The 21544-nt window shown below is 49.3% G+C and overlaps 1 protein-coding gene across 1 annotated transcript; it reads left to right on the top strand.

The window, feature by feature from the left end:
- Positions 1–16708: 16708 nt before the first annotated feature.
- Positions 16709–19916, top strand: LOC119314742 (disease resistance protein PIK6-NP-like). The gene has a single exon (XM_037589438.1). It carries the CDS (start codon positions 16709–16711, stop codon positions 19553–19555), a length of 2847 nt encoding a protein of 948 aa, XP_037445335.1. The 3' UTR covers positions 19556–19916.
- The last annotated feature ends 1628 nt before the right edge of the window (positions 19917–21544 follow it).

The raw sequence follows: 21544 nt of genomic DNA, 5'->3' as shown, positions 1-21544 counted from the left end.
GCGGCCGGTGGCACGCGGCGGTGTTCCGTCGGTGGCTGGCGCCTGCTGCCCGTGGGGCGGCGTCCCTCATGGCGGCGGGGCGGCCCCTGAACGGCGCTTGGTTGTGGCCACGTGGCGGTGCACGGGTGGGCCGGATCTGGGCTTCCGGTCTGCGTCCTCGTCGTGGAAGCGCTTGCCGTTGCCCTCGGCCATGAGGCGTGGTCCGGGACGGGCCGAGCGCCGATGGTGCTGGCCAGGACGCACGCTGTCAGCGCCTTACTTCATCTCACGTCGTCTCGCTGGCCAATGGTGGTGGTCATCTTCTTCATCAGAGATGGCCGGCCAGAGGCTTGGTGATCGGATCTAGAGATCCATCATCCAGTCCCGGCTGCGAGTTGGGGAGACATGGTTGCCGGTGAAAATCGAGCCGTTGGCAGGCGATGGCGGCATTCTACGCCGTCACCTTGATGGGGGCATCATCGTGTAACTATTGTCGACCCACTCGTGCTGCTCTGGGGGAAACCCTAGGATCTGGTGTTCCAGATCGGACGATGGCGGCACCGCGGTGTCGTTTCTCTCTTGGGAGCATCGTTTGTGGAGCAGCACTGGAAGTCAGAGGCAGGAGGTGGAGCGGTTTCGCCTTGCACGGAGCTTCGGTGGAGATGTTAAGTCATGCCTGACCGACAGGTGCTACGCTTTGTCATGCCTGGTCGACAGGTGCTACGCACGACAGATCTTTCAAAGACTTCAAGCTGTGCCGGCTGGTGGTACTTGGCAGCATGGTGCTGAGGTGTATTAGTGGCGACCGCGACGTGCACAACTGTTTGCGCGCAGGGAGGCGGTGCCGTTAGGCGTCGTGGTGGCGTCGACGATAGCTAGACCGAGCAAGGTTGATGCATCAGTACAGTTCTGAAGATGGAGCGGTGGCAGTTGGTGGCGGCGGCCTCTGAGAGCACGCTGGTCCGGCGAGACCTATGCCCGGCAGGCGTCCTGGATGGGTCCTCAGGTCTTAGATGTTAGGTTTGGCTGCAATGTCTGTTTGGTATTAGGCACGGGCTATCTGCGGCCCTTCATCAACTGGATAGGTGTAGCGACAGTTTGTTGCTTAGACGGCGGCTTTAGTCTTACTGTGGTATTACTTTGTAAAGTCTTGTGGGTATAATTAATAAAGTGACCGTATGCATCGCCCAGATGCAGAGGCCGGGGGTCATCCTCCTTTTCTAAAAAAAATTTGGAACGTGGTTAGCTGGAGTTGATCATACTACTGCGTCTCATATTCGGATTGAAATATGTGCGCTTATTTGAGCTATATGAAATTGCAGGAATGATATGATTTTTAACAGACAACATATTTTAACTTTTTTTGCAGGTCATCTTCAGAGCTACGGCATGGATCCATACGTGGTCCTTACGGACTCCAGGAAGCCATTGGTTACTGGGTGCAACCAGTGAGAGATGCTAGCACGGGCTATATTTAACCGGTTTGGATGGCGGTCGCATAACAGGATAGGAGTCTAGGGAGCTTGTCCATTTTTCCATAACCGTTGTCTATTTGAGTTTTTCATTTTTCTTTGCTCCGCTTGCGAGCTATAATACTTTTATGACTCTATGATACTTTGAGACTTTAATAAGATGGCTGCATGCATTGTTCAGATACAGAGGCTGGGGGCAAGCCTCCTTTTCCAAAAAAAAAAAAATCTAAGGCCAACTCTAGCCAATCCCCTAAAATGCTGCAGAGGTGTACAATTTCGGTTTTACTCCTCTAACTGATACCTAGCCGATCTCCTAAACAGTTAGAGGAGTTAAAGTTTTTTTAAATATAGAGGAGTTAAAGTTTACTCCCCCAGCGTATCTGATGACTATATTTAGTCCGCCTGGAGACGGCCGAGCAAAATCTCGTCGCTCCTCTCGCTTCCGAATTCGTCGCCCCTGCTGCTTCCCACAACCAGATCCACTCGGGCTGACGCCGTTGCTGTGTCCCACGGCCAGCTTCGCCTCGGCGCAACAAGTCGGGCGGCGCCACATGCATGCCCCGGAGGTTGGAGTCCAGCAGGCGCTCGTTGACGCGCAGCAGCGCCCGGCGAAGTTATCATCGCTGCCCGTAGGGACGAGGTCGACGGCTGGAACGCCGGCTTCGACGGGCGCGAAGCAGTGCCCCGCCACGGGGTTTGGTGCATTGAAGGCGGAGAGCCGGAGACCTTCAGCACGTGTCGGCCGGGTCTCGCCATAGCCTTGCCCGTGTCGCTGGCCATGGCATTTTTAGGAAGGAGGGGCGGTGCCTTCCACGTGCCCTGCATCGACACATGGCAGACGGTCCACATTACTTTTAATATCAATCCACCGAATTCTGTTAACGCGCTATTTGGGACATGGCTTAATAGGATTGAGCCTGACTTAGCGAGACACATTCGGGTTGGAGTTTGTGCTTTGCTGTGGACTATCTGGACTTGCAGAAATGATTTGATTTTTAACAGAATATCATGTATACATTTTTTGCAGGTTTTATTCCGCACTACGGCTCTGATCCGTTCATGGTCGCTACTCACCCAGACGGAGGCCAGGGAGCATTTGGTTACTGGGTCTTTCCGATGGGAGATGGTAGCTCGGGATATTTTCAACCGGTTTGGATGGCGGTCATGTAATAGGATAGGCATGTAGTTTACCTATCTAGTTTTAGCCAGCCGGTTGTGGCGTCTGTTCATGGCTAGTGGGTGTTTCTAGCCTTCTTTGGCTCTGTGTGAGCTTTTTTCCTTTTTTCTTATTACTTTTGGAGACCTTGGAACCATGTTGGCACTGCGTTATTTGGTTAATAAGATGGTCGTATGCATCTTTCTAATGCAGAGGCCGGAGAATTCCCCCTTTTCGAAAAAAAAGCACTCCACCTGCCTACTCTACTGCGGCAGCGTCCTCGCCGCTGATCTCTCGCGCGCCGACGTCCAGCCCGATGATGCTCGTACTCAAGTCCAACGGCCGCGCTGACACAGTCACTGAAGCGCCCAATACAAGGAAGGACGATGAGAATGAGGCGTCCCCGAAGGCAGAGGAGGTTGTCGAGGTGAAGCTTGGCAAGCTTCGATGCATGGACGACAATCGCGGTTCAGGCCACCTCGCCGCATGACTAGTGTTTAACAAAATGCATAAACTAAAAATAAATTTTACTCCGTTATATACAGAGGATCGGCTAGGTATGATCAAAACTTAATGAAGTAAATATACTGCTTCACTAAGGTTTACTTCGCCGTTATTTTTAGGTGACAGGCTAGAGTTAGCCTAAGTTCAAATACACCAACTTATACAAAAAAAAGGCATCAGAGTAGGAAGACCGCTCTTCCTTGGATTCAGTTTGTCCAGGTTGTGAGATGAAGGCACATGCAACTCCTTATTAAGGCCATGAGCATGTAGTTCTCTCTGAACCATGCAATTGTTGGCTAGTGAAAATGCTTAAATTATATGGTTGGAATGCGAATATTATAATTATGAAATATCTACTATCAGCATGAACACCAAGAAGGCACATGCTAGATGCTACTGATATTTTAATTATGACAAAAAAGAGCGTCTCTATGCCGAGTATCAAACCACAGGGCTCCCGGCAAAGAATGCCACAACCGTCAACCGCCAACGGCCGTGCCACGTGTCCCCTTGTTGCCGGGTGCCATGTCCTTGCTCTGGTCGTAGTAAACATAAGCAGCGTGTGTCATCTTTGCCGAGTGCACGTTTGTCAAGCTTCGACAAAGGCCATCTCTACTGGGTATTCGATATTGCTGAGAGCTATACTCAGCTTAGAGCAACTCTAGCAGACCCCGCAAAACGCTCCGGCCCATAAAATAACAGCCAAATTTTGGATCGGGGCCAAAAAAATCTGCAGACATTGCATCCGGCACCGGCCTGCAAATTTTTTTGCGGGGCGCGGCAAATCTTCTCCCCCAACCTCTATCTTCACGGGCTGGGAGGCCGACCCGAGCTCAACCCCCATCCGGCGTGAGATTTGGCGGGAGGGACATTTTCGCACGTCCTTTCCCGCTCCCCGCACCCTCCGCCACCATTGCCCCCCCCTCCTTCGAAAGCTCCGGCTGCTCCTCCCCGGCCGTCCCTCGCCGCCATGGACGACCCCATGTTGTCCCACGTCACCGTTGAGGTCGTGCACGCCCCTTCTCGTCGGGCGGATCTCGTCGCCGGCCATGTTGGCCCCGCCGGCGTCGCCCAAGCACACGCCGCGCCTGCCCGCAAGCGGCAGGGCAACGTGCTTGTGCAGGGCGGGAATCCGGCTACCCCCGCCTCGATGGCCCACGCTCCGGGCGCCAATGCCGCTGTGCGATCCCAGCCGGCGGCGGAGAAGGCCGACAAGGCCGCGAGCGCAAAATGGAGGAAGGTTCCGACTTCAAGGAAGCCATCTTCTTCAACCTCTCACTCCATCCCCCCGCAAGGAGGTGCTCCGGCGATGCCATTCATCGGTGCCGCTCCCCCCGCGAGCGAGGTGTTCGACGAAATGCCCGGAAGGTATATCTCTTCGGACTTCGGCGATTCTCTTTCATTTTCGCCATTGTTTTCGATAGCTCGTGACTTGTTATCGTTCGCTATAGCGGTGGTTCGAACAATGCAACAACCGAGTTCGTGAACTTGTTGGACACGAACGCGGTTGACATTGATCAAGCCCCTTTCGAACCTTTGGACTACAATGAAACGGAGGGCGGCGTAGACGATCATGGTTGTGCGGATGAGTTGGCGGAGATCGAAGCGGAAGCGTTTGAGAATTCACAAGCAAAAACTGGGAAAAGCCCAAGATCGAAGAACTACACTATCTTGGAAGATCAAGCTTTGATCAAAGCATGGAGTGCGGTGTCTCTTGATGCATGCACGGGTACTAATCAAACCTCCAAGAGATATTGGCAAAGGATTAAAGATCAATACTTCCGCATTATGAAAAACTATCCCGATAAGACTGCACACACATTTCGATCTCTTCAAGGTCGTTGGGAGAACATCAAGCCTATGTGCAGCCGTTGGGCAGCTTGCTTGGAACAAGTACGCAATGCACCTCCAAGTGGTACTGTGGAGTCTGACTATGTGAGTTTGCTTTGCCTTTGTTCAAGTTGTGCATCATCATAATGTATCATGAAAAATGATTGCATCACTTTGTTCACATTGTGTAGGACAAGATTGCTAAACATAGATACAAGGACATGGAAGCTTCGGAAGGCAGATTCTTCAAATTAGAGCATTGTTGGGAGTTGCTCCAAAAGTGCGACAAGTGGAAGTTGATCGACAAAGATTCCCCACCAAAAAGAGGCTCACTTACAAACATAGATGAAGATGAGGATGATGATGGCCCAAGAAATTTGAACAAGCCCGATGACGACAAGAAGACTAGAGAGAAGATAAAGAGAGAGCAAGAAGCATCGAGCTTGAGGGAGAAGATTGATGCCATGGTGCAATCAAACAACTTGATGTTGTTGAAGTCGTTGGAGATCAAGAAAGAGTTGGCCGAAAAGAAGGCAAAAGAGAAGCAAGAAAAATGGCAAATGCTCAAGAAAGAGGGGCTGCGCAGAGCTGCCATTAAGGAGAGAAATGTACGCGCCTCTGAAAATAAATCGCTGTCATTGTTGCTCGCCGGAGAGAACAAGATCATGTCAATGAACCGCAATGACATGGACGGCGTCATCAAAACATGGCATGATATGGCAAGGAGAGAGATCTTGAAGAGGAGAATGGTCGCCTCGGCCGGTCCGTCTGCCAGTTCCGGTGATGTTTTCTCTGCTCCATATGGTGGCAATGTGGATGATTTCGGTGCGGGAGTTGGAACAAGCGACGGAGGTCGCTACGATGGCGCCGATGAACTTCAAGATGGACTCCACGGCGCGGAATGAAGATCGACCTCCAAGATGATGCCGGACATGGGCGCATACCTTTGCATGCCCTCTTTTGCGTAATGAACTTCGCTTTTATTTGCGCGCAAACTGTTTATGTCATTTGAATTTGAACTTGTTTGTGAAACCATATGACAAATTTCAGATTTACAGTTTTTCTGTTTGCGGGTCGTTGCGCTGTTGCCCGAGCAAAACCCGCATAGCCGACCTGTAAAAAAGCATATTCCGCGAATATACTTTTTTACGTGTCTGTTTGGGGGGTCTGCATCTGTGCTAGCCCTCGCCGGTCCGCAAAAACGATTTTGCGCGAACTGCAAATGCATTTTGCGGGGAGTTGCTCTTAGACAGTCTTCGCCGAGCACCCGTGCTTTGGCTCTTGGTGTAGATAAAAGTACTCGTTGTAAATGATTTTTCAAGTAGTATTTGGGGAATCCGCGCGCCAATGTAGTGATACGCTGATACTAGTCCTGGACATAGAGAAAACTACGAGGTTCTAGCTGTTTATCTCGTGCAATTATGTCAAGAAAAGAACGAATCAATGGACAATGGGGGCCGAGGATTTACGGCACACAAGTGCCGGGGCACTCAGGTCCTGGTGCCACTTTTTATTTGGGTTTCCAATTTTCAAAGTTTTATATATTTTAAATGATTTATTAATTAAGTTATGTTTTCATATTCGTGTTTCTCGTTACCAGTGCTTTTAAATAAGATCCATTTTGAATATATTTTGATGACTTTTGAGAAAAATGCCCTGTTCAAGAATTCATCCGATTAACCAGTTAACTTGCCGATTAATTCCTACTCATAGGGTTCCCGAGTAGCCCGTAAGCCAATAAATCGTCCAATTAATTGATTAAATGGCCGATTAATTTGCCGATTAGCCTATTAATCCTCTACTCACCAGCCGACCGAGCAGCTACCAGTTAACGATTTCCTCAACAATGGAAAAATGTTAAACATCATTGTTTGAAACTTAGTACGTATGACCAATAATAATCAATTATTTTGTGTCCACGGTCGACGGGAAAAATTCCTTAAAATTAGATTTCTCAAACTTGTTGAATCTGGGCATTTTTTATTCAAACATGATAAGTTTCATCATTGAAACTTGAAGCTTTTGGAGGGAATTTCTTTTTTTACTATGCCCTCGTGCGGGATTCAACAACTTCACGAATCATGAGGCAATTTGAGCGGATGGCAGGGCTTGGCAGATGAGTGCCCCCACACTTACGTGCCCTTGTGACTTTTCGGACAATGGTCCAAAAGTGACGGCCTAGTCCGCGCCACGGCCGGCTCCCAAATAATCTCGTTCCCAAATCGCGTAACACTATTTATAGTGAGAGTGGCATAGGTAGTAACATCAATGCCATATAATGCAAAAAAAAAAACTCTAGCAGACCCCGCAAAAACTTAACCCGCAAAATGCATTTGCGGTTTCACGAAAATCACGTTTGCGGGTCGAAAACTAGCGCGGCCGAAGAGAAACCATATCTAAATTTGCATAATTTGAAAAAACACTTTCGCGGGAGAAATTGCACAAACATAGTTCATCACATACTACATAGATTTTAAATGATCAATAAACTACAAGCATAGTTCATACTACATACTACATTAACTAGTACTAGAGGGGTCGGATCTGATGGCGGCGAGGTCGTGGCAAATGGACGATGCCGTGGAGGAGAAGGACGCTCAATCCTCCTCGCTAGAGCTGCACAGGTCGACGTACTTCGCCGCCTACTCCTCGCGGATGCGATGCCACTCCTCGGCCTTCTCCTTGGCGGCGACCGCCTGCCGCCACTGGAGGTCTTCGAGCTCCTCGGCGTGGCGCCGGCGCTCCGCCTCCTCGCGCATGCTCTGCTCGGCGATGGCGGCCGCAACGGCGTCGACGTCGGCGACGTAGTCTTCCGGCCCGACGACTCCACGGCGGCCGAGCGGAGCGGGCTCCTCGGGCTCCTCCTTCACGGGGATGAAGGCGAACTCGTCCGACTCCTCCTCATCCTCCGACCACTCCCTCTTCACGGGGAGAAGGCCCGCGCCGGAGGAGCAGGAGCTCCCGGCGTACGAAGACCTCGGGGAGGAGAAGGACGCGCGCCGGCAATCGTACTCCTCCGTCTCGCTCCACTGAAAGCTCGCCGACGGCGAGAGGCCGCGGTTGGTCCACTTCCGGGCCCCGCGCTTCCTCGGGTCGTCCGACCGGACGCGCCGCTCGCGCTCCGGGTCCCTTCCGCCGCCGGATCTGCTGTCGGAGCCGCGTCCGGAGCTCCACATTCGGCCCCACATGGCGGCTGGAGGCGGGGCGGGTGGTCGCAGGCGACGAGAAATGTGGAGAGGGGGAAGGGGAATCGCGTGTCTCAGCGGCGGCGGGGGATAGGGTTTAGACCCGCAAACGAGCCGCGGAACCGCAGATATAGCAGTCGGGGCGTGCGGTTTGCGGGCCGCGGCAAAAAGAATTGCGGGTCGGGCGAGTATGCGGGCTCTGTTCTGTCCGAAAAATTGGGCCGAGCCCACATATTCGCCGGAATTTTACGGGTCTGCGTGTTTTGCGGGGTCTGCTAGAGTTGCTCTAATACTCCTATGACACCATGCGAAATGAAATTCTAGCGAAACTGGCCTCTACCAGGTAGTGTGATGTCATCCACTTCATTTAAAAAATGAAGTATTCCACTCATTTCTATCACATGTGATTTCTCTTCTTTTTCCTGGCACCAGCCACTGTTTAGCAGCACGACTTTACTGCAGTCACTATTTTATTCTTTCACTCACGGTCCATTCACCCATACTTTTAGTTTGATTCTACACTTTGTAACACTTTTAACTTTTGAAGCAATGATCCCATTTATAATCCGTTTGCAGATTCGGGTTCCTGACATTTAAATCTTAGACATGTTTTGAACAAGTTCAAATTCAAATGTTGATACAGTAATGAAACTTATATGATATATGACATGATACATTAATGAAACTGGAGCGAAAACATGCAAATAATAATAATAATGATGATAAACCATAATGAAACTTATAGTATAAAAAAATCTGAAACGTTAATGATCTATGGAGTGAAACAGTGATGAAAACATGCAAAAGGGAATGCATGGCAAAATAATGAAAACATATAAAATAGCACTGTCACAGAAATGAAATCTATTGGAAATATATGTGAAAATAATTTTTTTAGAACTCAGCCCAACCATGAATGATAAAACGAAATGATATGAGAACTTATTTCAAACTCCAAATGAAACAGTGCCGATCAAAACATGCAAAAAAAAACTAAATTTCAAAAATAATCAAACAAGTCCAAAATTGATCTTGTTCTGAAGATTTAAATACCATGAGAACTAATATCCAAATAATCGGATATTTTGTTCAAAGGATATAATTGATACAAACTATCAAAGAAGACTGAAAAATATGGGTCGGTGGGATGTAATACTATCATTTTACTTCAAACTAGGTAAATGCCCGTGCGTTGCACAGGGGCATACATACTGTTGGCTCAACACTAATTATAGCTAACATATACATATAGAATCCTCATGCACATCAGATGACATTGTCGTATTTTTTACCGCTAGCATTAGATAATACTGTCGGCCTTTCTACTGCTAAATTAAGTTTCTTCTTCCTCCTCCTTCTTCCACCTCCTTGACCTACAAATCTAAGCGTACAACCATTGTCAATGGTGTAGCCAGCTCGCAATCCCCCTTTCAACCCCACCGTATAATTTTTTATATTTCACATTGTTTGCATCTTAGTAAGTCTCTCTCCCTCTAATAAAAGTGCAAGTGTAACCATAGGAAGGAATTTCCGTGCTCATCCTTGTTAGCAGGTAAATACTTAAAAATCAAGAAGGCTAAAGTGGTTTAATACTTACCTCCGACCCAAAAAAATAGTTGCGGTTTTGAACTAAGGTTCCCTCGGATCCATAATAAGTGTCGCATTTTGAACTTAATATTAGTTCAACCTTAGTTCAAAAGTGCGACACTTATTTTGGATTGGAGGGAGTAGAAAATAGCACATGTGCAAGAAAAAATAAGTAAATCTTGTAGTACGGTCTATCAGAACACAACATATACACACATGTACACCATGATCGTCACTAAAAACAGGCCACTCTGGCTGGCAAAGAAGTGACAGCAAAGCTAACGACGACACACTTGTCGTCATCAGGTTTCGCTTTCTATACTTGACATGTAGATCTCAAAGTCATTCACTTATCCTCAAGATATGATCTCTTGCGATCGTCATCTGTGCATCTAGAGTAGCTATTTTGCTGATAAGAGAGCCCCTGTGATCTAGGGTTGGACGCAAGAAGACATCCTCCTCTGTCACGATATCTTTTTCTCCGTCATCATTCACCAGAGCTTGGCTGAAAGACTACAGTGCAGCAATGAGCTGTGTCCATTGTACCATCATCTTCAGTTTCTGATTCATCCTGTGACAAAGAGGGATTTCAGTGCGAGCAAGGAATTGAAGTGTATGTATAGACAAAAAAACTGAGCAAGGCTACAGATTCTGATGATACAACATCAATTTACTTAAGCTCTTATACGGGCAGTGAAGGTCAAGGTGAACCTAAGGAAATATCATGGTCAGCAAAAATAAGATGGAAGAAGATGATCAAATTAAAATCATGTAACTAAATACATAGAAGAATTTTCTTATAAATAAATCAGGCAACCAATATTTTGTCTGATATTGAAAGAGCTTTGTTTGATTGACTCTTCTATATTATACGATGCTCTATGGCAACAAATAAATGAGAACCAAAAGAGTATTATTAAAATTGCATGCATGCCTTATATATAACAAGGGTCATTCTTGAGAAAATTTGTGGCTCATGCCTCATGACATTTAGAAGAAAATTTTGGATAATATGTGGGTGCTAGCACTTTGCATAAGGTACAAACCTTACAGGTTCACTCAAGCAAATACCGCAAATCATATAATCGCACAACAATGGTTCACATAATTACAGAAAAAATTGAGAGAGAGAAGCAGCAACAGGTTGGAGTTCAGAGAATAACTTAAGCAACGGGGTTGAGAAGAGCTTCAGAAGAAGTGGAGCAGCAGCGCTAGGAGAGATGGGACAGCCGCAAGCAGCAAGGAGCAGAGAGGAGAGGCAGCAGCGCCAAGGCAAGACTACTACAGAACCTACGACTAAGTCAAACTATACATTTTTATGATTGATGGACATACTCACGACTTGAATCCTTCATTTTTCAAATTTGAGTATTGGCGCATATCCACTGTATGGATTAGTCATATTATTATTAGGCTGCGTCAGTATATTAGTAAATTTGTCACATATACACAGTTTGTTGAACCAATTCCAATAATAATCAATAGACGCATATCTCTGAAAAAAAGGAACACACATGCATACAGTGGAAGTGTCTCGAGGGCCAAACTATTCTGTAAACTATCATAGCAGAAATCACCAAATTTGTTTCAGAGGTAGAGGGTAGAACAATTAGAAAGTCAACAAAGTGCTAGATGAATCTGATTGGAGAACAAAAGACAACAGAATATCTTGTGCATAATTTATCAATTATATGTCCAATTAGTACTGTCCAGTTAAAGGTCGAAGCTAGAATCATAGATCTTACAATTGTACTTCCGAAAAGAACCATCCAATGTCAGAGTTTTATCATTGCTAAACGTCCAGATCTCATATCATACAGTGATAATCCTTCTAGATTAGAATTATACCAAATTAGTGAATGAATAAAATAACTAAAATTTGGAGCTTCAAGTAAATCAAACAGTTAACTTAATTCTCTAGTTGACGACTATGTTGGTACCTGAAGAATCATTCTGCCCGTGCCATTACCCATTAGTTCAGCACCTTGGTCCCTTGTTATTGGCGCATCCGATCCCAAATCTCCAACCTGGTAGCGAATTAGCATGGTTCAGTTTACCCCCTATCTATACACTTGAATCAAATAAACATGCAAACATGGCATTCAAGCTTGCCGCTGCAGGCAATGGCATATCTGATAGCAATATGCAATATGAACACCATTGAATAACTGAAAGCAATAGTCTTGGGTCACCTTACCTGGCACCTAGTGTCTCTCCAAGATTTTATCATCAAGCTTGATTGCATACTATAAGGGATCCATGTGCAAGCTGAAAATTATCAGTACAATCAAGTCTATTTGTACCATAACTGTTCCCTATATGCACGAATACTTGGAGTTTGGATCTGATACAGAAATATATTAAATATTAGTTTCAGAAAGTTACATACTATAATATGTATTATTAAAGAACTGATAGACACATTCAGTTTTCTCTAATTAGATGAACTTTTCAACCATTACCCATGCGCAGACCTTTGAGGATTGAGCTCACATTAAATTGAAGCGAAATTGTCCTGAAAAAAAGCAAACAAACGCAAATGAATCCCATGCTTTGAATACATTTAGAGAAATAGCTATCAAAGCATAAATGCAGCAGTTATACGCAAGAGCAACCAAACTCATATTTGCTCCATACGGAGACTATGACTTTGCTTTTCCTAGCATTGCAGGGCATAGGCCACTTTGCTTGGTGCAGCTGCCCCTGCAGCCAAGAAAATACATATCTTTAGAGCAGAGAGGAGGAAACCTGCGGTGGTTTTTTACCTTGGTGCTTTCCCAATGGAGCTGCCGGAATCGCGTGGTGCCTTGGGGCTCATGTACGGGTGCTGGGAGTTAATCTACATCAAAACAGAGAAGATCATGATAGGAATAGAATAGCTGGCAAATTCCGCACGTGAGGAGCACCGAGGCATGAACCGACGTCGGCAGCGCCCTCCATTAATATGCTAGGCCAGGGGTGCAGAGTCCCACTTGCGGGAGAGGCAGGGAGGCGGCCATGGCACATCGTTCTGGAGGGAGGCGACCATGGCATGGGACGGCGGCGGCTGAGCGCGGCGCCGGCGCTCGGGAAGACGGTGGACCATGGAGGCGCGCGGAGTGAGGCGGAGACACACGGATCTAGTCGCTTCCAGGTCAGATCGGGCCACGGTGGAGCTCCACATCGGGATCCATGGTGCTCCACATCGGGATCCATGGTGTTGTTGTTTCTGAAACAGAGAGAGACAAGATTTGTGAGAGAGAGAAAAGGAAGGGAGAAGGGAGAAGGGAGAAGAAGACAGATAGGGCGCGCGGGAGAGGTTACTCGACGATGGCTGGAGGTCGGCAGCGGTGGCGCGGGACGCCGGCGTGAGGAGCAGGCCAGAGGGAGAAAACCGGGACGGGGGAAAGAAAATCGAGGGGTGAGGGGGTCGTACGAGAGGCTTGACGAAGCGGGGAACGTAAGAGGGGAAACGGAACACTACGTTTCTTTTAGATAGTAGAGATATACCCACTAGTCATTTTTGTCGTGGCGCCTCCATGCTAGCTATCCCACATGTCATAGAGCAGGGTAAGAAAGTTAACTAGATTGAAGGAGAAAGAATGTAGTATGATGTATATATGTCAGACAGTGCATGGTATAGCAATAATAGAGTAATACATATATACACAACATTCCCAAACGACATGGACGCATCACACTATCTGATAGAGACCGGTTCCATTAGAAAATCCTTATTCATGACACTATCCTTACGAAGGTAATACTCCCTCCGTTTCATAATGTAGTGCCTATAAATTTTTAAAAAAGTCAAACATTACAAACTTTGATCATATTTATAGTTAAAAGTAGGTACATCTAGAATACCAAATACACATCATTGGATACATTCTGAGTTATATTTTCAGAATGTACATGTTTGGTATTGTAGATGTAGACATTTTTCTCTATACACTTGGTCAAAGTTGACAAAGTTTAACTTTCACAAAAATTTATAAGCACTACATTGTGAAATAAAAGGAGTAACATGGACTATAAAAAAATCCCAACCATCGCCGTCACCGCCGCCGCTCCATGCCGACTACATCACCCCACCTTTGCCACCTCCGCTCGTTAACCGCCATCCTATTTGGATCATGTCGCAGCTCCACCACTCGGTCATGCCAGACAGACATCGAGCGGTTCCTCCGAGGCCTCTTAGGCCACGCTAGAGGGCTGCGAGGCCATGGCCTACCTCCCTGGTCTCGATTCCAGTAGAGGCGGCGCGATTTTTCGGCTTTGGCTCCGGCTCCGGCTCCGACAGGACGCAGCTGGTGTGCTTCTTAAATCTGGATCTTCTTACGAAAAAGGCTTTCGCCCTGTTTTATATATAAAGCAACGATCAACAATAATTCGGTACAAACGCACGTTATCACAACATCCTTACACACCCAAGGCAGGTTACATAGACGTTGAGTGTAGCAACACCATCCCAAGCACTACAAGAGTATCCGGGGTCCTCAACCGTGAACACGCCACCGCGAAGAGATGAAACCGCATATAATGAACCGTGGGCTCCATGCTGGCGCCTTCGGGAAGGAAACGACACCGGAGCACCACCACCGCCAGATCTGAGGGCCAGAGTTCCGTCTCGAGCAACACGACGGGCAATGAGGGCCGCGACGACGCCTTCAACAAGGGAACGAGCTTCGTCTCCGCCGTTCCGTCCAAAGATAGAACATGTTTTCACTCAGGCCAACACACACCGCCGCCGAATGCCACACCCCGGTAACCATGCCGCACAAACGGCCATGGTCACCAGGTAGCACCAAGCCACGGGCTATGTCCATGAGCACCGCGCTACCACAACTAGGGCCGCCGCCCCGGCATCCAAGACCTTGACACCACCTCATCCAAGACCCGCCGCTACCGCAACCAAAGAGACGAGCTCGGTTGTGCTATCGGGCGCGAGACGAGCTCGGTCCTACTGCCGGGTGCGAGACGAGCGATGGACCGCAGCTGGGAGAGGGCTAACCCTTTGACGAAGGTAGTGCCCGAACGACGAGGAAAGTGATCTATTGAAGGCCGGCATATGCCGCTCAACGACGGGCCGACGCCGTGAAACGATCCAGGCCACCGCCATGAGCCACCACCACGCTGTGGCAGCCCACATCCACGTCGGAACCCCGAGGGGCAGTCATGAGCCGCCCTGCAGTAGCTGCGACACGCCGCCGAGGTCGCAGCCCGCCCTTGCATCGCCCGTCCGCGCCAGATCTTGATCCAGAAGCCGCCGCAGCCACAAGCATGCCAGACACCGCGTAGCCCACCACGCCGCTGCCTCGGGCTACCATCAACTCTGCCAGTCCGCGCACCGCGCCGCAGCACCCCACGCATGCGTCGCGCCGCCGAGGTCGCTGCCCGCCCTCGCGCCGCCCGTCCGTGCCAGGTCCCGATCCAGAAGCCGCCGCAGCCACAAGCACACCGGCCACCGTGCAGCCCTCCACGCCGCTGCCTCGGGCCACCAGCAACTCTGCCATCCCGTGCACCGCGCCACAGCGCCCCACGCACGTGCCGCGCCGCCGCCCAAGGGAAATGCCCTGCATCGTCTCCCTCAAGCAGGTGGGGGAGGAGGCCTCGCCGCCGCCAGCGCCGTCGTCCTCAAGCAAGTGGGAGAGAAGGCCTCGCTGCCGCTAGCGCCGCCAGGGCTTTGCCCGACGACGAAAGCCGGTGGCGGCGAGGGAGGAGGAGGAGGAGGGGGCGGGGGCTAAGCCGGTGGCAAGGTAGGGTTTCCCCTCAACCACCCACAAGGACGACGAGAGGGAGCGAGGACTTGAAGCCTTCATCTGGATCTTCTTCGCCATGGGGGTGACCTGTGTTTTGGTTTTTGGTTTGCATTTTTTTTTTGCCCCTGGACGAGATGGACGGAATTCGGCCATTTCAAAAAATTTGGTCAAATCTCGGACGAAATTATAAAACCAAAATTTGAATTTCAAACAAAATTTGACCGAAAGTTGGCCGAAAATCGGCCGAAAAATTTGAAAACAAGCAGAGCAAAAGTGTAGCAGTCGAACAATACCAAGGAGTACATATATACGTAAATGTTTACCAAACTTTGCATCAGTCCAACATCACCATCAGCTCCAAAAGAAAAGATTGAAACAAGAACAGGGAGATGTGCTGCGGAGTTGAGGACTTGCCGATGGATTCAGCTGCAGCCTGCAGCCGGCGACAAGTGGAGGAGCTACATCTGGGCGCAAACGGGGTGAGAGCGACAGGCTCGAGCGGGGTGGCAGGCGGCGACGAGTGGAGGTGCCGCGGGCGCAGCGCCGCCGCCGTCGTACACACAGGAGGAGCGGGGATCGTGGTTTGTTTAGGGTTCAGGCCTGGTTCTATTAGGCAAACTGTCGGGAGGCCCCAGAAGTTGGATTGGGCCAAAAAAAGTTCAAACCGGCCCGAAAAATTTGGCCGATACAGACAAATACCGGGCCCAGGCGAGATGGACGAAATTCGGCCAAAAAATAAATTTTTTCGGCCGAAAATCAAAACACAGAGGGTGACAAGCCCCGGACTGACACCTTGGTCCAGCGGGGGAATGGGGTACTAGTGGATGTTCTTTCTCCATGTAATCCTATGAAATCTCAATTTCCTTCTTCCTTTTTGAGTGGTATTCCTTTTGAGTGAAACTCGTGTGGCTATTCATACGACACACCGGATCCTTTGGTCCACCATTCCTACGACATTGAGAAGAATCCTATGCCTTTCATCTATAAATCGTCATTCCTAGTGTCTTCCATACGGCACACCGGATCTCGCAGCATAAAGGAACAACCTCATCCTCAAAGTTCTCACCTTTGCTTGATGCCCTACCATCGCAGCATAAGGAAAGAAGCAGATGCTCAAAGTTGTCACCTTTGATTGGTGCCTTCAAGGTCCCAAATCCCAGGTCCCAGCTACACCTTCCATACAACATCTCATTTCTATTCGCTTCCAATCTATTGATGTGCAGTGCACATCACCCTCCTCCAAATCAAGCAAGAATGGATGCCCAGGGCGCCCTCGACTCGCTCCTGGGCCGCCTCACCACCATCCTTGCCGACGAGGCACGGCTGCTCGGCGGCCTCCACAGCGACGTGCAGTTCATCAAGGATGAGATGGGGAGCATGAATGGCCTGCTCCTCCACCTTACCGGGGCTGACCACCGCGACCACCATGTTCGTGCTTGGATGAAGCAAGTTGTTGGCCTCACTCGCGACTGTGAGGGCAACATCGAGCTCTACATCCACAACGTTGCAGGTGCTGGCCACCATGGTGGTGGCTTCTTGGGCTACTTGCGACACATTGTCCGCTATGTGCGAACCATCCCGGAGAGGCACCGAATTGCAACTAGGATCCAGGAGCTCAAGGTCAGGGCTCGCGACGTGGGCGACAGGAAACTGAGGTACGGTGTCACCGTGCCACCGGCTGCTGACCAAGATGATGCGATATTTATGGATGATGCATACAAGCACCAGGGGCAGGAAGAAGAGGAGAATGATGCTTGGAGACGCTTTCATCTTGTTTATTATCCAGAGGATGAAGAGACTTACCTACAGAAAATCATCGATGATAACATCAAGTCCGTGTTGCCTGAGGAAGAACCTGTTGAAGAGCTGACAAGTGAAGAATCGAAGCCGAGGATATTCCTTATGATGTTCAGCCAATGTGATTTGGCGGACAAAAGTAATTTCTTACATTCTAGTATTACTGAGGGACTGTATAAGCAGAAAATGGGATCATTTAGTTGCAAAGCCTTGGTCAGTGTGTGCACGAATGGGGACTTCAAATCTTTGGCTGTAATACTGGGGGAAATACTGGACCAAGTGGAAGCAGAGAAGAGTACGGAAACTTCACCGGGCGATAACGTGAAGGATGAGGCGATGCAACTCACCAAGAAACTTGAGGGGTATCTCAAAGGTAAACGATTCTTGATCATTATGCAAGGTGTCAATTCCACGGATAAATGGAATAGCATAAGGTCTGCTGTATTACGTGCTACTGCTCATGGCTCTCCTGGCAGCATTATAGTCATTATCACAAGTACTTATGACTTAGTCCGTGAGTCCCCTTATGAAATCGTCGAACCACAAGGTCTATTAGATTATTGGTGCGGTAAAACCAGGATGCATTTCGGTGAAATCATTCTTTCATATCAAGCTTTGCAGCATTATGTATCAACCGTTGCAGCATTATGTCGACACGACCGCTTTGCAATGAAGATGATCCAACATCTTTTGTATGTTTACCCTTTAAGGAGTGTTCCACAGCTAGAGAATATTATAGCAACCTTACGTGATTGTCAGAAGTCGAACAAAAATTTGGGAAAGCATATGTTAAGGCTTTCCTATAATAAACTACCTAGCAAGTATAGGAGATGCTTTCTGTACCTAACTATCTTCCCAAAAGGTGACCGCATTAGGAGAACAACCGTGTGTAGAAGATGGATAACTGAAGGCCTGATAACATCAAGGGAGAATCATGCAGACTACGAGGCTTATTGCTGCTTCGATGTGCTCTTCTTGTCGGGTTTCATTCAACCTGGGGAGATAAGTGACATGGGCAAGATCAAGACCTTCACATTACATCCTATTGTTCATGAATCCATCACAAGGATTGCTAAAGATCTAAACTTTGTGGACACGGTTCTTCCGTCCGATCTGACTCGCCACCTTCCAATTCACAGCAGAACTAGGGTGCAAGCATCTCACGTGGATCATTCCGTGCAAGCGGCTGATGGCAGTGGCATTGTAGCATTTCTTCCGTATTTGGCAAAGTCATCTCAGTGGCAGCTTATGAAGATGTTGGATCTAGAAGGTTGCAGAGGCTTAAAGAAGGAACATTTGAAGAGCATCTGTAAAATAATACTGTTGAAGTACTTGAGCCTCAGGAACACAGATATCACTGAACTGCCTAAGCAAATCGAGAAGCTGCAGGGGCTAGAGACGTTGGACATCCGGCAAACAGCGGTACAGTCATTCCCAACAAAATCAATCATGCTTCCTATGCTAAAGCGTCTGCTTGCTGGCCAGGGAAACAACTCTGATAGGTTCCAGGAGTCGTTTACGGCCATGCGCCTTCCCAGCGGTGTCAGAGGAATGAAGAAATTAGAGATATTGTCTCGGGTTGTTTCTGACAATGCTGATGATTCAATTGATGTTGGTCATCTGTTACGCCTGAGGAAACTGGGTGTGATTCTTTCTGGTAAGAAAGGTGGTTTGGGTCTTTTGTTCCAGCAGATTGAAAAACTCCATGGTTGCCTCTGCTCCTTGTCAATCCAGATCAACCAACCACCCAAAGTTGAGGATACTCTTGGCGCAGAGGAGGTGACAACATTAGTCTCGCCTCCAAAACTTCTTCAGAGCCTGAACATCAGCGGCATCGCGAGTGGGCTCCTCCTGTGGATTGCAGAGCTTGATCAACTTACCAAGTTAACACTGAGCGAGACTTACCTGACAGAAAACTATATGCGCATCCTCGGCAAACTTGCAGCTCTCCGTTGCCTCAGGCTTCGGCGCAATTCATACGCCGGAAACGGGCTCAAATTCAAGGAAGGAGAGTTTAAGAGCCTCAAGTCTTTGGTCGTCGATGGCGATATCATCACCAACATTACCTTTGACACTGAAGCGGCTCCCAAGCTTACGACGATTGTGTGGTCTTTCGCCAAAATGGAGTCTATTTCTGGATTAGGCGGCCTTTGGTGGTTGAAGCGGCTCGAGCTCAATGGTGACTGCAACCCAGGCCCAGTGAGAAGAGCACTTGGCAAGCACCCCAATGATCCTGAATTTAAGCACAACCCACGCCATGGACACCAAGAAGATGGAGCTGTTGTTGCTGCCTCACCCCCATGAGCAAATGGTCGACTTTTCTCCGTCGACAACTAGAAACTCTCTTCAGTTGGTGTTTGCCTGGATCATTTATCATCCTTGAATAACGAAGCAGGTGAAGGAAGGCCTGGTCATCTTCGTCCAGTCTCATTCGTCACTGAAGCCGAATTATTTCAGTCTTATATGTGTTTGGGTTTAATTATCTGTACTCTGCATACTTGGACTCTTTTTGCGTGTGTGTGTGTGTGAGCTGCATGCCCTGGTGTGTAGTGTGCTACTGGATTTTATTCTTCGGTGTGCTGTCTTGTTTACTGCGTGTCATGCAACGTTTCAGCAAACACTATTATCAGTGTTGTACTTCTTGTTTTCATTTTCATGTAATAAAACAGAGTGTTGTTGTGCTAACGTTTGATGGAAGAGATTCCCATATGTTGTTTATGTATTATTATCACTGGTGAAAAGACTGCAGGTTCCCCAATGTAAGTCAGAAACTTTTCTGTCTTCTGTCTAAGTTGCTCTGCAATAGGTGGTAGAAGTGATACTGTAGATACTGTAACTGTCATTTTAAGTTGATAAAATCTGATACTTCGTCAGAGTAAGCTAATGCAGTCTTCTGCTCTAATGTTGCTTTGCATGTCATAGGTTCAACGGACGCACGCAAAGAGAGACTTGGCTTAGTGGTTGGGCATGCGGTTGTGCAGCCTAACGATCCGAGTTCAATTCCTAGAATTCACAGGTGATGCAAAGGGGTTTTCCCCCATTTATTGAGGATCAAGTTTGGTCTGTAGTGGAACCACTCATCAAAAAATATCTTGATACTCATTTAAAAAATTCCCTAGTTGGTGCAGAGGCCGGGGAAGTGAAATTCTCCCCCATTTTTAAAGATTGCATAGCAGTAGAGGGCCCGTCACCCGTGCCGCTCCCGCGAGCGGCCCGGGCGGAACCCTAGATCGCCGCCGCCGCTCCCTTCCTTCGCCTTCCTTCTCCCTCGCCGCCGCCGGGCAAAGCCCGCGCGTGCGTCGGCGGCGGCGGGGCTCCTTCCCTCCTCGCGAGGCTCCTGGGCGGCACGGGACGGCCGGCCCTCGCAGCGGCGCTCGGCTCGGCGGCAGGTCGGGTCGCCGGCGGATTTATGGGGATCCCCTTTGGTGGCGCTGCGGCGATGGCGGCGGCGTGGTCTGTGCGGGGCGGCGAGGCGCGTGCTCCTCCTCCTCCCGATCTGATGGCGCCGCGGTGGCGCCGGCGCTCGGGCGTGCGGCGGGGTCCGCGAGGGTGGTCGGTGCGCGACGTCTCCCTCCCCGATCTGATGGCTCTACGGTGGCGCCAGTGCTCGGGCGGCGGTTGGCGTCGGCAAGCGGTGGCGGGCGCTGGGATCTCGGCGGCGCTCCGACGTGTGCAGGCGGCGGCGGTCCCTGTGCGCGGTCGGCAGCTCCGTCTCTGACCCGGACGGCGCGGGGGATGGCGGCGGCCCGGCGTGGCCGGCGATCTGTATGCGGTGGTGCCGGTGGCTCGCTGATCTGCCGGTACTCCAGGGTCTGCCTGGTGGTGCTGGTGGTGACGGCGGCCCGTGCACGAGAGTTGGATTCTTTCGAACTGATCTGGGTGAAAACTTGCCTTCGGCTTCTGCTAAGGCCGGCGGTGGCGGCGCTATCTGTGTCGTTCCCTTCTTGAAGGCATCGCCGTGGAAAAATTCAAGGCCACTCTCTACTACCTCCGGGGGAAACCCTAGATCGGATGATCGGATGACGGCGATGCTCTGGTGTCGTTCCTCCCTTGGGGGCGTCATTTTTGGAGGTACACACGTGATCGAGGGACCAGAGGACGGATTCTTTGGTGGAGCGGTGCTTCGTCCTACACACTGATGGCGACGAATCTTGACGGCGTGGCGCAGTGCAGATTCGGAGTTCGCTGTGGGAGGATGGACTCGCGCAGGAGGACGACGCTGTCGGGCGTCGTGGTGGCGGCGATGGCAGAGAGACCTGGCACGGTACATGCAACAGTATAGCTCTGAAGATG

Source organism: Triticum dicoccoides, chromosome 6A (genome assembly GCF_002162155.2).
Source record: "Triticum dicoccoides isolate Atlit2015 ecotype Zavitan chromosome 6A, WEW_v2.0, whole genome shotgun sequence".
Taxonomy (NCBI): Eukaryota; Viridiplantae; Streptophyta; class Magnoliopsida; order Poales; family Poaceae; genus Triticum; species Triticum dicoccoides.
The sequence above is the reverse complement of the archived record's forward strand: the minus strand, read 5'-3'. Positions and strand labels throughout refer to the sequence as shown.